We start from the raw sequence: 15,858 nt of genomic DNA, 5'->3' as shown, positions 1-15,858 counted from the left end.
GAGAGAGAGAGAGAGAGAGAGAGAGAGAGAGAGAGAGAGAGAGAGAGAGAGAGCACACTGGGCGATGGTGGTGCATGCCTTTAATCCCAGCACTCTGGAGGCAGAGGCAGGTGAATCCCTGTGAGTTTGAAGCCTAGCTCCAGGACAGCTAGGACTGTTTCACAGGGAAACCCTGTCTTGGAAAACCAAAAAGAAAGTTAAGTTTTACTATATGAATGTTTTTAATTACTTAAAATAGCATGTGATTAAAGAAGCAAATATATAATATAGAAACAGAGACAAGTACTCCAAAGAGCTATTTGTGATGTTTAACAAGGAAACATAATTAGACCAAGGCTAAAATGTAAATCTTGTAGCAATAGGATTGCAGGAGACAGAAAACATAATGGGGAGGAACAGACTTACAAAAGTCAAAAATAAATCACAGCATTAGTTAATATAACATGTACAAAAGTTAGAAAAATGTATGTATATAACTTTGGGGCAGTAAATAAAGAATTTCTCTGTCAAGTGCCAAAATGTGTTATAAAACCTAAGTGAATTAAACAAGTTGATATTGGTGCCTGAAAATTTACATCATGGAATAGGATAGACAATCTAGAAAGCAACCCAATTTTAAGAATTTAGAATAAGAGAAATCAGTACAGATAGGACGAATGACACAATATTCCAAAATTCTGTGTCTTAGCCACTGCATCTTGAAAACCTGATATATTTCCCCAAACAGAAAGCAAAGTGATAGTGGAATAAGAAAATTACAGAATTAGAAAAATAGGAGTAATTCTGCAGGGGAATTATCAGTGCAACTGACTGATTCAAATATGCTGTGAGTTCATATATCTTTGAATTCGTATTTTTTTTCCAGGAGATGGTGAGTTTTATTTTTTTCTTGTCTGGATAGAGGTTTGATTTGCCCTTGAGTGTTCCGGGGTGGAGACTAGAAGAAAGCACAGCGTGTGGAGGTCTACTCAGTGTGGTCGTCTCCCTCAGTCTCATCGTCACCATCCACAGAGAGAGCAGCATACTTGCTTGCAGAGCTGAACTTAGAGGCCGGGCTCTCCTCAGGTTTCTTTGGCTCAGGTGCAGATCTCGAGTCTTTATCGTTTTTGCCTTCTTTCCTATCCAACTCCTTCCAGTGGTCTCTGCTCCCTCCGTCTCCAGGACCGCGACTGGAGCTCCCAGTTTGGCCTCTTAAGACACTCACCCCATCTACTTTGTTTTCATCTTTCCTTGATGGTCCGTCCTCAGAGGAATGAGCTGGAGCTACTTTCCCTCCACCACTTGTAGGGGACTGCTGCTCTGTGTCTGAGCTCTGCGATCGAGCAGGAGGGTTAGAGCTTCGCTTCACCCACGCATTCTCGTTTGGTGGAGGGGCTGGCATTACCTTTAGAGGCTGATCAGGTTTAGGAGGTTTGGAGGTTGGAGAGTGACAGTCTTCTTTATTGAGGGTTTCAGTTTCTAGAGACTTCTCACTCTCTCTCCTTCGTGTATTTCTACCAGATGTGGCTGAGGCCCCAGTCTGCGATGACTCACTTCCTGTCCTTGACCGTTCCCTTTCCTGAGTTTCTTCCCTTCGCCAACTTGGGTGTCTCTCCCGCGGCCGGCGGTCTAGTTTTGGCTCATCCAGCTGCCGCTGCAACTTCTCCTGCTCCTTCTGCAGCCGCTCTTCTACTTCTCTTTCTCTAGCAGCTGTGTCAACAGGTTTTGCCCCTCCAAATATAGAAGCTACTCGGCTGGACTGGGAGGTGCTAGCAGAGGAATCATCTTCCTTAGGAGTACTCCGAGGCTTTAGATTCAGTTTGGGTCTTTGGTGGGGACCTCTGTCATCACGCCTATAATCGTCCCGAGAGTAATCATCCCTGGAGCTCCATGACCGGTCATCCCTTCTGTCATATCGGTCTTCATAGCGATCTCCACCTCCTCTGTAGTCATCATCCCTACGGTACCCACTGCCAAAGGCTCTTCTGCCACTGCCTATCCTGGAGTCATAGCCTCGGTCATAATCTCTGCTGCCTCGGTCATCATAGCGATCCCGGCCCCCATAGCGATCCATATCTCGACGTGGGCCGTCCCGATACCCATCCCGGTATCCATCCCCATACCGGTCTGAATCGTAAGGATCTCGATACTTGTCTCCAAAGCTATCATCGCCCCTTCTAGGTGGGTAGTCATCAAAGCTGTCTGCGGCAGGACGGGCCCTCCAGTCCGTGTCTGTTTTGTCAGAATCCCGATTTCTGTCTCGACCAAAAGAGCGATCATCCCGGTCTTTATCCTGTGCTTGATCAGCAACATCCACTCGAATTCTCCGGTTACCTAGAGACTCTTCATTGAGACTCAGAGCACTGAGCAGGGAATCCAGGTCCTCAAATTCAGCATAGCCAAAGCCTTTTAACCTGTCTGGATTGCTGGGTTCACGTGGTAAGCGTACAGCACTGATATTTAGTCCTCTAAAGAACTCCTTAATGGAGTCTTCTGTCACATCATAGGGCAGGTTTCCTAGGAAAGCAGTGTAGGGTGGTGATTTGGGAAGATGGCTCCGGTCGATATTGGGTTCCCGAGCAGCCCGTGGAGCAGTGGGAAGGATGGAACGGTCAATTGGAGGTGCCCTATACACATCGTCATCGTTACTATGCCAAGTTGTTGACACATCGCCTTCCAGGTCGTCTGTTTCATCAGCCCAGCTGACTGGTTTGGGGACATAGGTGCTTCCTCCACCAGTACCCCCATCCTCAGCTAGAAAGTCTGTTAGGGAGATGGTCTTCCCCTTCTTATTCTTCTTTTTTGCTGAGGCCGCCATGTTGGGAGAGGGAGAGAGAACGCAAAGGACCCGGATGAGGCAATCACCTCGTATTTTTTCTTAAAGATGTCACTTTCCTGTGATGGCACAAAGAGTGAGGTCAAGTTCTTAAGGACCATTATGGTCATGGATGGAGTCCAGGTATCCTTTCCCTGAGTTAGTGAATCCTTTCTCATTTCATTGACAATTGCTTCCCTCTGTCCCAGCAAACTTAGAAATGGCAGTTGTCATTTTGTTTTTCTAGAAATCAGAATTTCTTACAGATTTTGAAAGAATCTGGGTTAAAACTAACTTGTGAGCTAGTTTCCTTTCTGGGAAAAAAAAAGAAAATAAAACATCATCATTGTAACAGGAAGAAAAGCTTAATTCAAGTCCCAGAAGAGTTAAAGGAAAACTTATAGGCCAGCAGGATGGAAACCCCAAGGTTTCTGGACTTAGTCCAAGCTGTACCAGAACAGCCTAATGCAGTCATTCATTGATTCGAGAGATAAGATACGTCAAGTGTATTAGAGTTACAACAAGGCAACCTGCAAGGCAGAGGCAAAGCTTGTCAGCCTTTACTTGATCATTTGCTGCTAGATATTACTGGCAAGAGGGTCAGAAATATTACCTCTTCCCTGCCCCCTTTCCTCTCTGTTACAGCTAGTCAATTCGCAATTCTCTTCTACTTCAGCTCCAGTTACCTCAAAAAGAAATCTCTGGGGGAAAAAGATCTACCTTTATTACACATTTGTCATTTTCCTTATACTTGCCACTTACTTACTCATCAACCTAGTTAGCTATGAAAATTGCGGGATGATGATTAGAAATTCATTAGTGTCCTTTTTACTCAAGCCACCTTTGTCATCTGTATTTGGTGTTACCTATTAAAAAATCCCTTTTATGAAACATGGCAAGATTGCAACCACCTTAATTTTCACTCCAAAAACATCAAATTAATGATGTCAGTACTAACAACTCAAAATTGGTGCTTCCAAGAATAAATTTAAAATTTGTCGTACCAGCAAAATTTCATAGCTAGGAACCTTCCATCAATCTAAACGCCATTTACCCCTGATAGATGTTTTCTAAAAATAAGGGTTGTTCTATTTATATCGCATTTGTGCCTTTCCCCTTCAGACAGGAGCACCTTAGGCAGGTAGTTTTCCTACTTTTTGCTTTTTCTTTGAATTCTTGTAGTTTTCTAGTGTCCAAAGACAAGAAGCCAATTATTTCTATAAGATTTTTCACTAATCTCTCTCCCAAATGTTAGTTGCCAGGCACTGTGCTTAGATGCTGCAGATATAATACTGAATGCTCCATCACTGTTTCCTATCTTTGTAGAATCCAAACTCTAGAACAGTGCAATATACAGAGACTATGTGGTCTTTATTATTATTATTATTATTGAAAAAATTTCTGTCTCCTCCTATTTCCTCCCCCCACCCCTCCTCTCCCCCTCCCCCCCCTCCTCTCCCCCTCCCCCCACTCCTCTCCCCCTCCCCCCACTTCTTTCCCCCTCCTTCTCCAGTCCTAAGAGCAGTTTTTCTATTCAAACATTCTCACATGAGTAAGCATTCAAACATGTCTCTTAAAACCATATAAGATGGTATATTTTGCCTTAGAATTTCTTAAATTTGAATACACATTAGAAATAAGCCAAATATCTATTGAATATTTTGCATCCATTTTCACTTAATTCAAATACACATAAGTCTGAGATGTGGCTCGGTGAGAAATCAGTGAAAGAATATATCCCACATGAATAAAGCAAAATATGATAGTGTAGAACACCCAATATCCTCCTCTGGCTTCTAGATGCACATATGCACCATCACACACATATACAGACACATCAACCACATATACACCCACATAGAGAGACACACAAAGAAATGAAAATAGAATAAGCCTAAAAAAGCAGGTGACCCCAGCAGCATCATTATTTTCACCATTTACTTCCTAGAAACTTATAGTTTTGTGTTGTTTTGTTTGTTTTTGAAATAATTTCTTTAAGGACTGAAAAGATTACTCAGCAGTTAAGAATACTTGTTGCTATTGCCAAGAACCTGTGTTCAGTTCCCAGCACCCACATTTTCTTATAATAATCTATAACTCCAGTTCCAGGGGATCTGAAGTCCTTGGATAATAGGCATGCATGTGGTATAAATGTATGTCAAGCAAGCAAAACACTCATACACATAAGATAAAATAAATAAACCTAAGAAAAAATTAAAATCATCATCATCATCATTATCAGTGTGTGTGTGTGTGTGTGTGTGTGTATGTGTGTGTGTGTCTGCAATCGTGAGCCCATATGCCTCAGTGATTCAACCTTTGTTGAATCAGTTCTATCTGTATGTCTTTGAAAGAGTTTCGGGGATCAAAGGCTTGAACAACAAGTCAAGTGTGTGATAGTTTCCCATAGGTTCATATATTTGAATGTTTATGGAGTGGCATTAAGAGGGACAGCCTTGTTGAAGTAAGTGTGGCTTTGTTTGAGGAAGTGTGTCTCTGGGGATGGACTTTGAGATTTCAGAAGCTCAAGCCAAGCCTAGTGTGAGTTTCTCTTTTTGCTGACTACTGATCCAGATATAGAACTCTTAGCCTCCTCTCCAACACCATGTCTGCCTACATGCTACCATGCTTCCTACCATGACAATAATGGGCTAAACCTCTAAATAGTAAGTCAGGCCCATAAAATGTGTTCGTTTATAAGAGCTACTATGGTCATGGTGTCTCTTTATACCAAAGGAAAGCCTAACCAAGACAAAGTGTCTTTAACTGATAAACCATATTGCTGCCCTGTATTGTTAGTTTTTTAAAAATTGTTCCTGCTAACTATAGTGCAACTTTTATGACATTGATCTTTTTAAAGCTCTTCTTAATCATTATTGCATGTAATTGCAACAGCCCATGAGCAAGTATTACCATTTAACAGAAAAGAAAATCCAGGTACACTTAGGATAAATGGTTTGCTCAAGTTCCAAATACATATTAGGTTTCTTCAATTAGCATATTTCTCTGTGAACCGACTGTTTAATGGCTAAGACCATTCTTGATTGTCAATAAGTGAATCAATTTCAGCAGCCTTTCAGGTCAAGGTTTATAACCAAAAATATTTCATGCAAAAATACCACAAATCTATGCACTCAAAGCTACCTCAGTCAACATTTCCTTAGCTGTTTTGCCTATCCTATACCTAAAACTACACTTTTATATATATAAATAGTAGACATTGATCTTTGTATTGCCATTAAGACTCATTTCCTTCTTCCTTCTGTGGGAGGAACAAAAACTAAGAATGCTGTTGAAAGGGTGACTTTTAGACACAACATTGAGTAGTTTCCAAACTGATATTTATTCCTTGATCTTTTCTAGCAACAACACCATTTCGCTCGTAAAAATGACTTTATTATAAGTTTTTACATTGGGACGTTAAACCTAATACATTAAGAAACTAACACACCCAAATTACCTAGTATTTGCTCATACTTTTTAGGCTTAGATAGTGAATCATGTGGCTTCAATCATCTCCTACCTCAATTATTGTTTCCTTCCTCTCAACTTCTTTAATTATATTTATACCTCTTCTGTATATGCACCTTTAACCAAGTCCTGTCTATTTTAAGATAGGATCAATTTCTCTTACTGTCTCCTGTTAGTTATGTCTTCTAGTTACTTTTCTGTAAGTATAAAATTATATCTAGATATCCTTGCTTCTAGCATAAATAACCTACAGCTTAGTCTTATATGTTTGACATGGAAGTAGATGGACTTTGCTTTCATGAGCATAGTCTGGAGTTTCTTTGGAATCAAAGATGTCAACCTCTTAGGTGTAAGATGTACATCATGGCTAGATTTTCAGGTTATATTGATTTTTTGTTGTTTCTTTTTAAATTTTTTCATTTATTCTTATCTCATATATTATATCCCAACCACAGTTTCTGCACCTTTTTTTCTCCTTTCCCTTTCCTCTTCTCTCCCACTCCATCCGCTCCTCCATTTTCTTTCAGAAAAGGGCAGACCTCCCACAGATATCATCCCAACATGGCATATTAAGTTGCAATAAGACTAGTTACCTCCCCTCATATTAAGGCTGGAAAAGGCAACTCAGTAGGAGAAAAGGGGTCCCAAAAGAAAAAGAGTCTTAGACAACCCCATTCCTACTGTTATATTCAGGGCACAGACACATACAGGCTCCCTGATCATTGGTTCAGTCTCTGTGAGCCCCTATGAGCCCAGCTTAGCTGATTCTGGGGTTTTCTTGTGACCCCTCTGATTCCTACAATCTAGATTATATTGAGATTCCACATATTGGTGTGCTATGGAAGAATTCTGTATGTGATTGCATTCTTTCTCTATGTAATAATGTTATAAAGGGCTACATCTAACATTTTCAGATCCTGAGGCAAGAATTCAAATGGAAAGTGGTTGTAACCCTATTCTCCTCACAGTATTACTTTGGTCCACATATTTCTATAGCAATCTTATTTCAGATAAGACCTCTCACTCAGCACTGAAGGAAAGATTGAACAGAGACTTGCACTTGGTTCAGATTGTAGAAGGCAAAGACAAATAACATCCACCCAACTGAATGGAAAGTAGATATTATTTTTGTTCAGGCTGTAGGGAAAAAATTATTTTGGGACAGTAAATTTATTTGCTACCCTTTAGAAAAAGAGAACACTTTAAAAGTTTTATCATCCATATGTAAACGTGGAATTGCTATTGGAATTTGCTTTGCCAGTGAGGTCTGGTAGATAGACATTAACATATATGAAGAGATGGGTATGCGGGTGGTGGATATATATGAAGGAACATAGTAGGGTGGAAGGGAGGAAGGACCATCAGGTCAATACTTCTTCCTATCATCTCCACTTTCCAACAGGGGAGCAAAAGCATTCTTATTCTCTCTGAAGTTATATATCCTGCTGTACTTTCAAACCAAGTACATAGCACAATAACAGATCTTTTTCTTGGAAATTTGTTGGGTAGAAAAAGTTAACATACTTTTACAATCACAGTTGTAATGAGTGATACTGTTAGAAGCAGAAGACTGGGTATATATATATGAAAAATAATGTTGCCACTGATGTTTGCTTCAGAATGCCCTCTAACCGATGGATGTCAATCAATTTGAAGTCTATAGTAGGATCCTTCTATCAGTAAGGTTGACTGTTTTCAGAACTGTCATTTGAGCTGATTGTAATGAAAGTAAATGGCATGTATATACTTTGAAAACTCCCCCTAGGTTATTTAGATTGTACGTGAACACTCAGACTAACACAGCTTAATATTGCTGTTCAAATAAATTTTATTTAGAGCCTCAAAATTTCTCTCTGTGAGTCATATAAGTTTATTCTTTAGTACTCATTGAAAATGTTTTTCGGAAAGTCTAGTGATACTGAATGACCTTTGTCACATCCAAAACAATCATTTTCCTTCTGACCATAATCTGAAAACAGTATTTGTGTTTTCTGAACAAATCATATTTTAAAATGTAGCAAGGCTTAAAACTTATAGGCACATTATATTAAAACATTTACTCTTGCATGCAAGTCAAGTTGCTTAGCAGTAAAGAGGCGGCTGTGGAGTTCAAAATGAATCTAAAAATGTGTACCTACTTTAGAAATTAGTTTCTAAAGCGTGCTGTGCACCTGAGACTTGGTATTCATTATGAGTAACATTATGTGCACCTAATGCATTGTGACATGAAAAGTCACAATATTCTTGAGGATTTTTCTGAATCACAGTGGGAGAACCAAAGCCTGGTTAGTAGAACAAGAAACAAAGAATGGATTTTTCTGTTATGTGTCCCATTTTAGATCACATTTTGCTTCATGATCCTGAAAGAGATTATTGGTATTCTTATCTTTAATATAACAATGATTCTTATGTTGCATCCCGGATTTACATGTATATTGAAGACAATTGAGGTTGAATGGTGCTGTCCAAATCCTGAGATCCTTTAAAGATGACTTTGGAGCTTCCAAGGAAGCAAGCTAAAGGATCTTATCCTAGTTTTTATAATTGGATAAATTATCATTTTATATTAGCAATATTTTATCCATTGTATACCAAGATTCTAACCATTTTCACTTTGTAACATAATCCTCTTTTGTAGTTAGGAAGGTTGTTAGATGACTAGTTTTGTCTATGAAGCATGACATGTTATGTGTAGCATCTGAGTAGAAGCATTTAAAAGCATTGAAGAATTATTCATGTTCCTTTAGATTACCTTGAAACACACTACAAATCTCATGTTGAGCATCTCCTTTGGAGTCAGCATAGTTACGTAGCTAAAGGACAAATAAAAGTCTAATGTATGCAACTACTTCCATTAAGATGCATTTTTTTAACCGAATCTAATTTACACTGTCTAGGGCAGTAGCCTTTCAAAGCTGCTAATAATATTGAAGAATCTGAAACTGAGCCAAGAGCCTTGTGTATATCTGTGACTCTATTATGGACAAGACTGGGGACTTTTATGAGTTTTGTTTCCTTTGCTCAATGCAGGAATATACAATCTGCATGCATCCTAGAAAATGGCAATATTATGTTTGAGATGAAGGTAAAGATTTGTTTTGTTTTGATGTACAAATGATAACCAATATAAATGCTTGAGTAACTATAACCCTAAAACTTCCTAGGAAGAGGAAGACAAATTTGAAATTTTTTCTCACAAGTACCTAAGTGCCTCCTTGGCAGCAACGACTTTGTGCCTCAAACCAGCTGATTTTTTTCTTTCTCAACATTTTTATTTTTTTTTAAATATAATTTTTTTATTGAAAAAAAAAAGATTTCCGCCTCCTCCCCGCCTCCCATTTCCCTCCCCGTCTCCCTTTTCCCCCCCCCTCCCCCCTCCCCTCCCCCCCCCCCCCCACTCCTCTCCCCCTCCCTCTCCAGTCTGAGGGGCAGTCAGGGTTCCCTGCCCTGTGGGAGCCTAGCCAGTTTGGATGTCCACCTTCCTAGAACATTTTTATTTTTATTCCCCCCTCTCACTCACTCACTTTGTCTCTCTCTCTCCCTTCCTCTCCCCCTCCCTCCACTCTCCTCTCTCTCCTTTCCAGTCTGTCTCTCTGTCTTTCTGTCTCTCTCTGTCTCTCTGTCTCTCTCTCTGTCTCTCTCTCTGTCTCTCTCTCTCTCTGTCTCTCTCTCTGTGTGTGTGAGTGTGTGTGTGTGAATGTAAAGACCACAGCATGAGCACATGGAAGTCAGAAGACAATTTGCATGAATCAGTTATATTACTTTCATCATGTGGATTCTGGTGATCAAGATTAGGTCATCAGACCAGCTAAAAATATCTACCAGCTGACTCATCATGCCACCTTGGCTTTCTACCTTTTTACTAAGTAAATATTCATCAAGATATTGTTCTTCGGAAAATCTGATAACATACATTTGTTAGAAAAAGTGGTGCATTCAATTGAAGAGTGTAAATGACAGGAACTTTGCATTGTGCATTAAAGATTAGAAAAATAAAGTAAAAAATCATATATTTTCTGTATTTGGACACTTATTTGCTACACAATTTATTCCAAAAACAGTGCAATTTTGACATTTGAAACTCATGTCCCTCATAGAAGAACTTTAGAAGTAGGAGCTAATGCATGTTCTCCAAATTATATTAGCTTTATAGCACATGGAAGATAATCAGTTTTGACATATTACCTCATATTGCTTTAATATAAACAAAATTTGATGATATTTAGAGCTTAGGCATTGCCAGCTTTCTGAGGGAGTTTGAAGTAATACAACCAGAGTGCTATATGATTTGGAGACAAATAATTCTTCCGTTTGAGTCACAGTTATCAAAAAAATATATAGTTACCTGTCTCTTCCATGGTCACTGGAGTAATAATTTTTTCTCTGTTAGGGAGTCAGTGACTTAGAAAGCAGTGTGACTAATTGTGACAAAGGCATCCTAGTAAATTGATTATAGGAAATATTAATTAGTGATCTCAACATGGAACATGCTGGAGTTATCTTTATTACATATACTGCCCTTGAACGATGTCAAGATAAACCTCCACCTCAACTTTTAGTAGCTACCTCAAAATCTATATATTTATAGCAATAGCCATATATTTCATGCTTCCCTGACTCTAAGCTTCAATCTTATATTCAAGGGTCATAATCCTTAGGGACAGTGCTGCTTTTCTCTGTGAGAATCTGAAATTTGTCTTCTCCAAATGCCCCACTTTTAACGACATGATCTTACGGACTTTTATTTCTTCAAAACTGTGCCAGTCTACTTTTCCAGCCTATCAGATTAAGCTGTTTTTCATTTGTTGTAAACGATTTCCCGCAATATCCTTATTTGATCTGCCAACATGTACAATCTATGGCCCTTAAGGGGAATTGGGAAGGCAAGTTCTACTGTTCAAAAACCCCTTGTGTGTTGGCCACAGCATAATTGTATTTCTGCTTTACACCTATATCATGGTTGGGTAAACAAAGTTATACCCAATGGTGAATGAGTAATCCTTTTCTGTAGTATCAATTTCCAGAGCTTTGGCCCCATGAAATGAAATATCTGTTAGTATGTTTGCCATTACCAGTCCAACTCATAAGACTGTATTGATTAAATTTTTGTTCTGCAAAAATACCATTTTAAACCAGGGTGAAATCAATATGGGTGTGTATTTTTTATATACAAACTGGATTGAGCTCAAAAAGAATATTCTTTGTTGAAGCAAAAATAAATCTGGAAAGAAAATCTTATAAAGCATCCTAAAGTGAAGGGAAAAGAGTTTACCTTTCCTGGTGCTTCCGTCTTTCCCCCGTGACTATTAATCTGAGCCCAACTCTCACTGTCTAAGTGGAGATTTCTTTTCTGCTCCAAGCAGATCAATGTTTGCACAAATTAGGACGTCAGATAACATCATCATTGTGCAAATGCCTTCTTCAGATTGAAATGACACAATAGCATTCCGTTCAGCTCTTTGGGAAACAGCACAAAACAGCCAGTGCTGTGTGCTTACTGTAAAGCACAGAAGCTCTTTTTCCTGGAGCACTTAATGCTTCAGAAACATCCCACCAGATGGGGTAGGATTATTTCCAGAAAGCAATTAAGGCAGTTACTGGAGCGGTGGTAAGGCATTGCTGTGAGTAAGCAAATAGCAAAGTTGCAGCCCCCCGACTTGTACTAGTTTCATTTGATTTGGTTAAAGCTGAAGTTCAGAGATAATGAATGTGGCTTTGGAAAGCTGAAAAGTGATGTATATTAACTCTGAATATGGACGTCCCACACGTGAGGAGGACCACATCTTATTCCCAAAATAATTGTACAAGTACTTGTCTAAAATAAAGCAGTGTTCTCCAGCTTCCTTATGATACTAACAAAAGCGCATTAGTAGAAAGTCTCAGGGCACCTGTTACAGGGTACCTCATACAGAAAGTACTCACTCAATGCTGCTTAATGGTGCCTTCCTGTTGTCTATGTTCAATGCTTTCCTCGTCTCAGAAAATACAACTCCATTCTTCCACTTCTTCAGGACAAAAACACGGGGTCATCTTTAAGTCTCATACATATGTCTGATGAGCGCACAAATCAAACTGACTAAATCTTCAAAATATTCCCAGAACCTGACGACGATCTCCACTAGTATCACCCCAGCCCCTAACTCCCATCTCCTGATAGCTTTGATTATCCGTGCACTAGCCTCCTATCTACTGGCTGTTTTTGTTTTGTATTGGTTTGGGTTTTGGCTTGATTTTGTTTTTGCTTTCTTGTCCCCCTATAGTGTTTTAACACAGCAGCAAAAGTGATCTTTTGAAAACCAGATGATGTTCACTCCTATGTTCAGAATATCCCATTGCTTTTCCTCTTTCCCTCAGAGTAAAAGACGACATCCTATCGTGCTCCACATGGCACTCCCTAGTCTGCTCTTCCCCGCCCTCAGAGGCCCTTCACAAAGTTAGTTTTCTATTCCTATCACCTTCTCTCCAGCTACATATGCTGAACTCCTTTCTAAACGTGTTTAAATGTTAATACTGTCAGCTCACAACCTTTCACCTTACTATTCCTTTTGTTTTCCTCTCAAATGTCTGTAAGTCCTGCCCCCGGCTTCCTGTGAGTCTCAGACCTATTGATCAGAGAGGCATTCTCTAACCACGAGTGCCAATTAGCACCTTCCTAGTCTCCATTACTGATAATTCTGATTTTTCTTATAATCATTCTCACCAACAAAGAGCCCAGGTTTATGTGACACTCAAACCGCATCTATTTACACACACAGAATATAAACTCTGCTTCAGAAGACAACCACTGTATCTTCCGTGCCAGAATAGTATCTTGAACTTGAGAGTGCTCACATCCAGTTGTCTTCAAATCTACTACTTTACTGAATGCCCAATATTTTTCTCATACTGTCTTGTTTCCTCTTTCCCCCTCTTTTTTTTATATTTTTGAGGTTAAAATATAATTATATCACATTTTCCTTCTCTTCCCATCCTCTGAACCCTCCCAGGCATGTTTTCAAATTCATGGCTTCTATTTTCTTTTGTTAGTCCATGCATCAATATTTATGTATGTATATTTTTAAACAGAACCTGATCAGTCTGTATAATGTTACTTGTATGTGTGTCTTCTGTTGTGAAGCCCAGTCTTAATGGGTACATCTACAAATCAACTGCTTCACAAAAGACTCAGGGTACATTGTGGAAGAGAAGGCAGGAAGATTGTGAGAGCAAAGGGCTCGGGGTGGGGGTACATGCTGTTAGACTGTATCTCCTAGTGATATCAGAAGTTACACCTATAAAATCTTACCAACATGGCTCCCTAAACTTGAACAAGGATGACATCAATAGGCATGCCAAAGTGGATGGGAAAATGCCCGTAAGACTTCAACCCTCTTCTTATTCCTCCTTTTACTCCTGCTTTTCTTCTTTATCGTATATATTATTTATTAATCACCTGCTACTACCTGTTTACATATAACCTGTACATCTGCTTTGAATTGTTATTTCTTGTATGTGTATGGGGGAAGTTGCCTCCATGTGTATCTGTGCATCATGTGCCAGGTGCCCATGGAGGTCAGAAAAGGTCATCTCATCCCCTAGGACTGGAATTATAGACCATTGTGAGGACTCATGTAAATACTGAAAGTTGAATAAGGGTCCTTTGAAGAACAACTAGTGTTCTTAAATGTTAAGCCATCTCTCAAGTCCCTGTACATCTCTTTTAATAAAATAAAGATCCCTATGGGGTATATATTCTCCCCATTTTGATAAATGAGTAAACTGCATCTTAAAAGGGTTTAAATTATTCACGGTAGCATAATTAGTAGAATTGATATCAGAGCCATGCTTTAACTCTGAGACTTATTCTATTCCTCCAAACACAGAAAGTTTTCAATTAGTCTTCTACTTTCATTTCACCTCTCTACCTCTTTCCATGCAGAAGATGGGGCACTAATAAAATAAAAAACATGTTGGGTCCAGACAAAATTGTAAGACTTGATGTGTTGTTTCCTCCTCCCCTTCATTCATACTATCCGCATTGAAGTTTGTAAAATATAACTGAGCAATCGTAATACTCACCCACTGCCGTATGAGTGAAAGTGGCAAAACAAAAACTAGAAACTTCTTTCCAGTTCTTTGCTCTGCACAAAACAACTGCATCTCTCTAGTCAACAAGATAGCCTTGGGTTGCAGAGAAAGAGTTTGGAGTAAGAGAGTGGCAAAGGTTATTCGTTAATGAACAGAGGAGAAATAAAAGAGTATCTCCTTTCTTTGTAGCCATTTTCTGTGAGTTTAAAGGTTCAGAATAGAAAATTACCTAACCTGTTGTTAGAGACAAAGTCTCACACCATTTCCACTCTTTTTCTTAATAGATTTGTGGTGGGACCCAAGAATTTATATCAGGTTGTCTGTGAGTTTGCAAAACTCTGTATCATGCAAACGTGCTAAATTTTTATTAATAGGATGAGGTTTGTGAAGGTGCCAGAGACATAATTTTAAAGAAAAATCATCATGTCATTTTACTTTAAAAGCTTGGAGAAAATTGGATTTTCATTTAGATACTGAAAATCATTTGAAATGCTTTGCAAAGTTCGCAATTTAGTATACCCGGCTGTAGTAAGAAGAGTTCAACTTCTCAAGACAGTAGAAGCAGCATAAGATGAGAAAAAGTCAGCTTAGTTTGATATATGATGACAAAAATATGTATGCTAATTAAAAGCCTCACACTTAATGGGAATAGTGCATTTATTAATGATGCATGACATTGGCCTTCCAGTGAAACAATAGATCATGTTCTATATTGTCCAATGCATGGCATAATAGTAAATACCCCAAGGATTAATAATGTTTCATTATGAAAAGCGTCAAGTTTAAAATCATTGTTAGGTTACTGGACAAGTAGCATCAGTCCTCGGATGCTGGAAATATAGACAGTGCTGAAAAGAAACCAGTACTAAAAATGAAACTAGCAAGGCAAAGCCAGGAATATATTTATAAATTTTAGTATTGGTGATTTCAACACTAGGGGAAAATACTAGAGACCAGAGCATGAAACTTGCTCCCAAAGTAGGTCTGCAATGTTCTTGTCCCTTGACTCCATGTGTAACAAAAGGTCATGGACTCAGTGGAGGAAGTGGACCAAAGAAGAAAAGTTTTCTTATATGTAGATTTTAAGGTAAAGTTTTCAGCTGGGCCTAGGAGAGTACAAAACTCTTCTTCCACACACAAAGCCACCGTAGTCATGAGTAGTAAAATGTGTGCCTTTTATCATTGCTGAAAGAGAAGCCCATCTAGTATGGTGAAAGTGCTATTGAACTTTAGAGAACAGTTTGAGAACTTGTATTATAGATATTAAAATCCAGTTTTCTGAAATACAACCTCCTTTTGGCTAAACTCAAATTGATTTTTACTTTTTTTTTAATTAAAGATTTCTGTCTCTTCCCCACCGCTGCTTCCCCTCTCCCTCCTTCTCCCCCAATCAAGTCCCCCTCCCTCGTCAGCCCAAAGGGCAATCAGGGTTCCCTGCCCTGTGGGAAGTCCAAGGACCACCCACCTCCATCCAGGTCTAGTAAGGTGAGCATCCAAACTGCCTAGGCTCCCACAAAACCAATAGG

The 15,858-nt window shown here is 39.1% G+C and overlaps 2 protein-coding genes across 4 annotated transcripts in view; one reads left to right on the top strand and one right to left on the bottom strand.

The window, feature by feature from the left end:
- The window catches only part of Tenm1 (teneurin transmembrane protein 1), a 570,621-nt gene that overhangs the window by 352,766 nt on the left and 201,997 nt on the right, over window positions 1-15,858 (top strand). The window lies entirely within an intron of this gene.
- On the bottom strand, window positions 861-2,838 carry LOC126486554 (eukaryotic translation initiation factor 4B-like). The gene has a single exon (XM_050118836.1). The coding sequence runs from the start codon at window positions 2,795-2,797 to the stop codon at window positions 965-967; it is 1,833 nt and encodes a 610-aa protein (XP_049974793.1). The 5' UTR covers window positions 2,798-2,838; the 3' UTR covers window positions 861-964.

Source organism: Alexandromys fortis, unplaced genomic scaffold, assembly GCF_014885135.2.
Source record: "Alexandromys fortis isolate MF-2015 unplaced genomic scaffold, M_Fortis_MF-2015_v1.1 scaffold_114, whole genome shotgun sequence".
NCBI lineage: Eukaryota > Metazoa > Chordata > Mammalia > Rodentia > Cricetidae > Alexandromys > Alexandromys fortis.
This window is presented reverse-complemented; position numbering and strand designations above follow the sequence as displayed.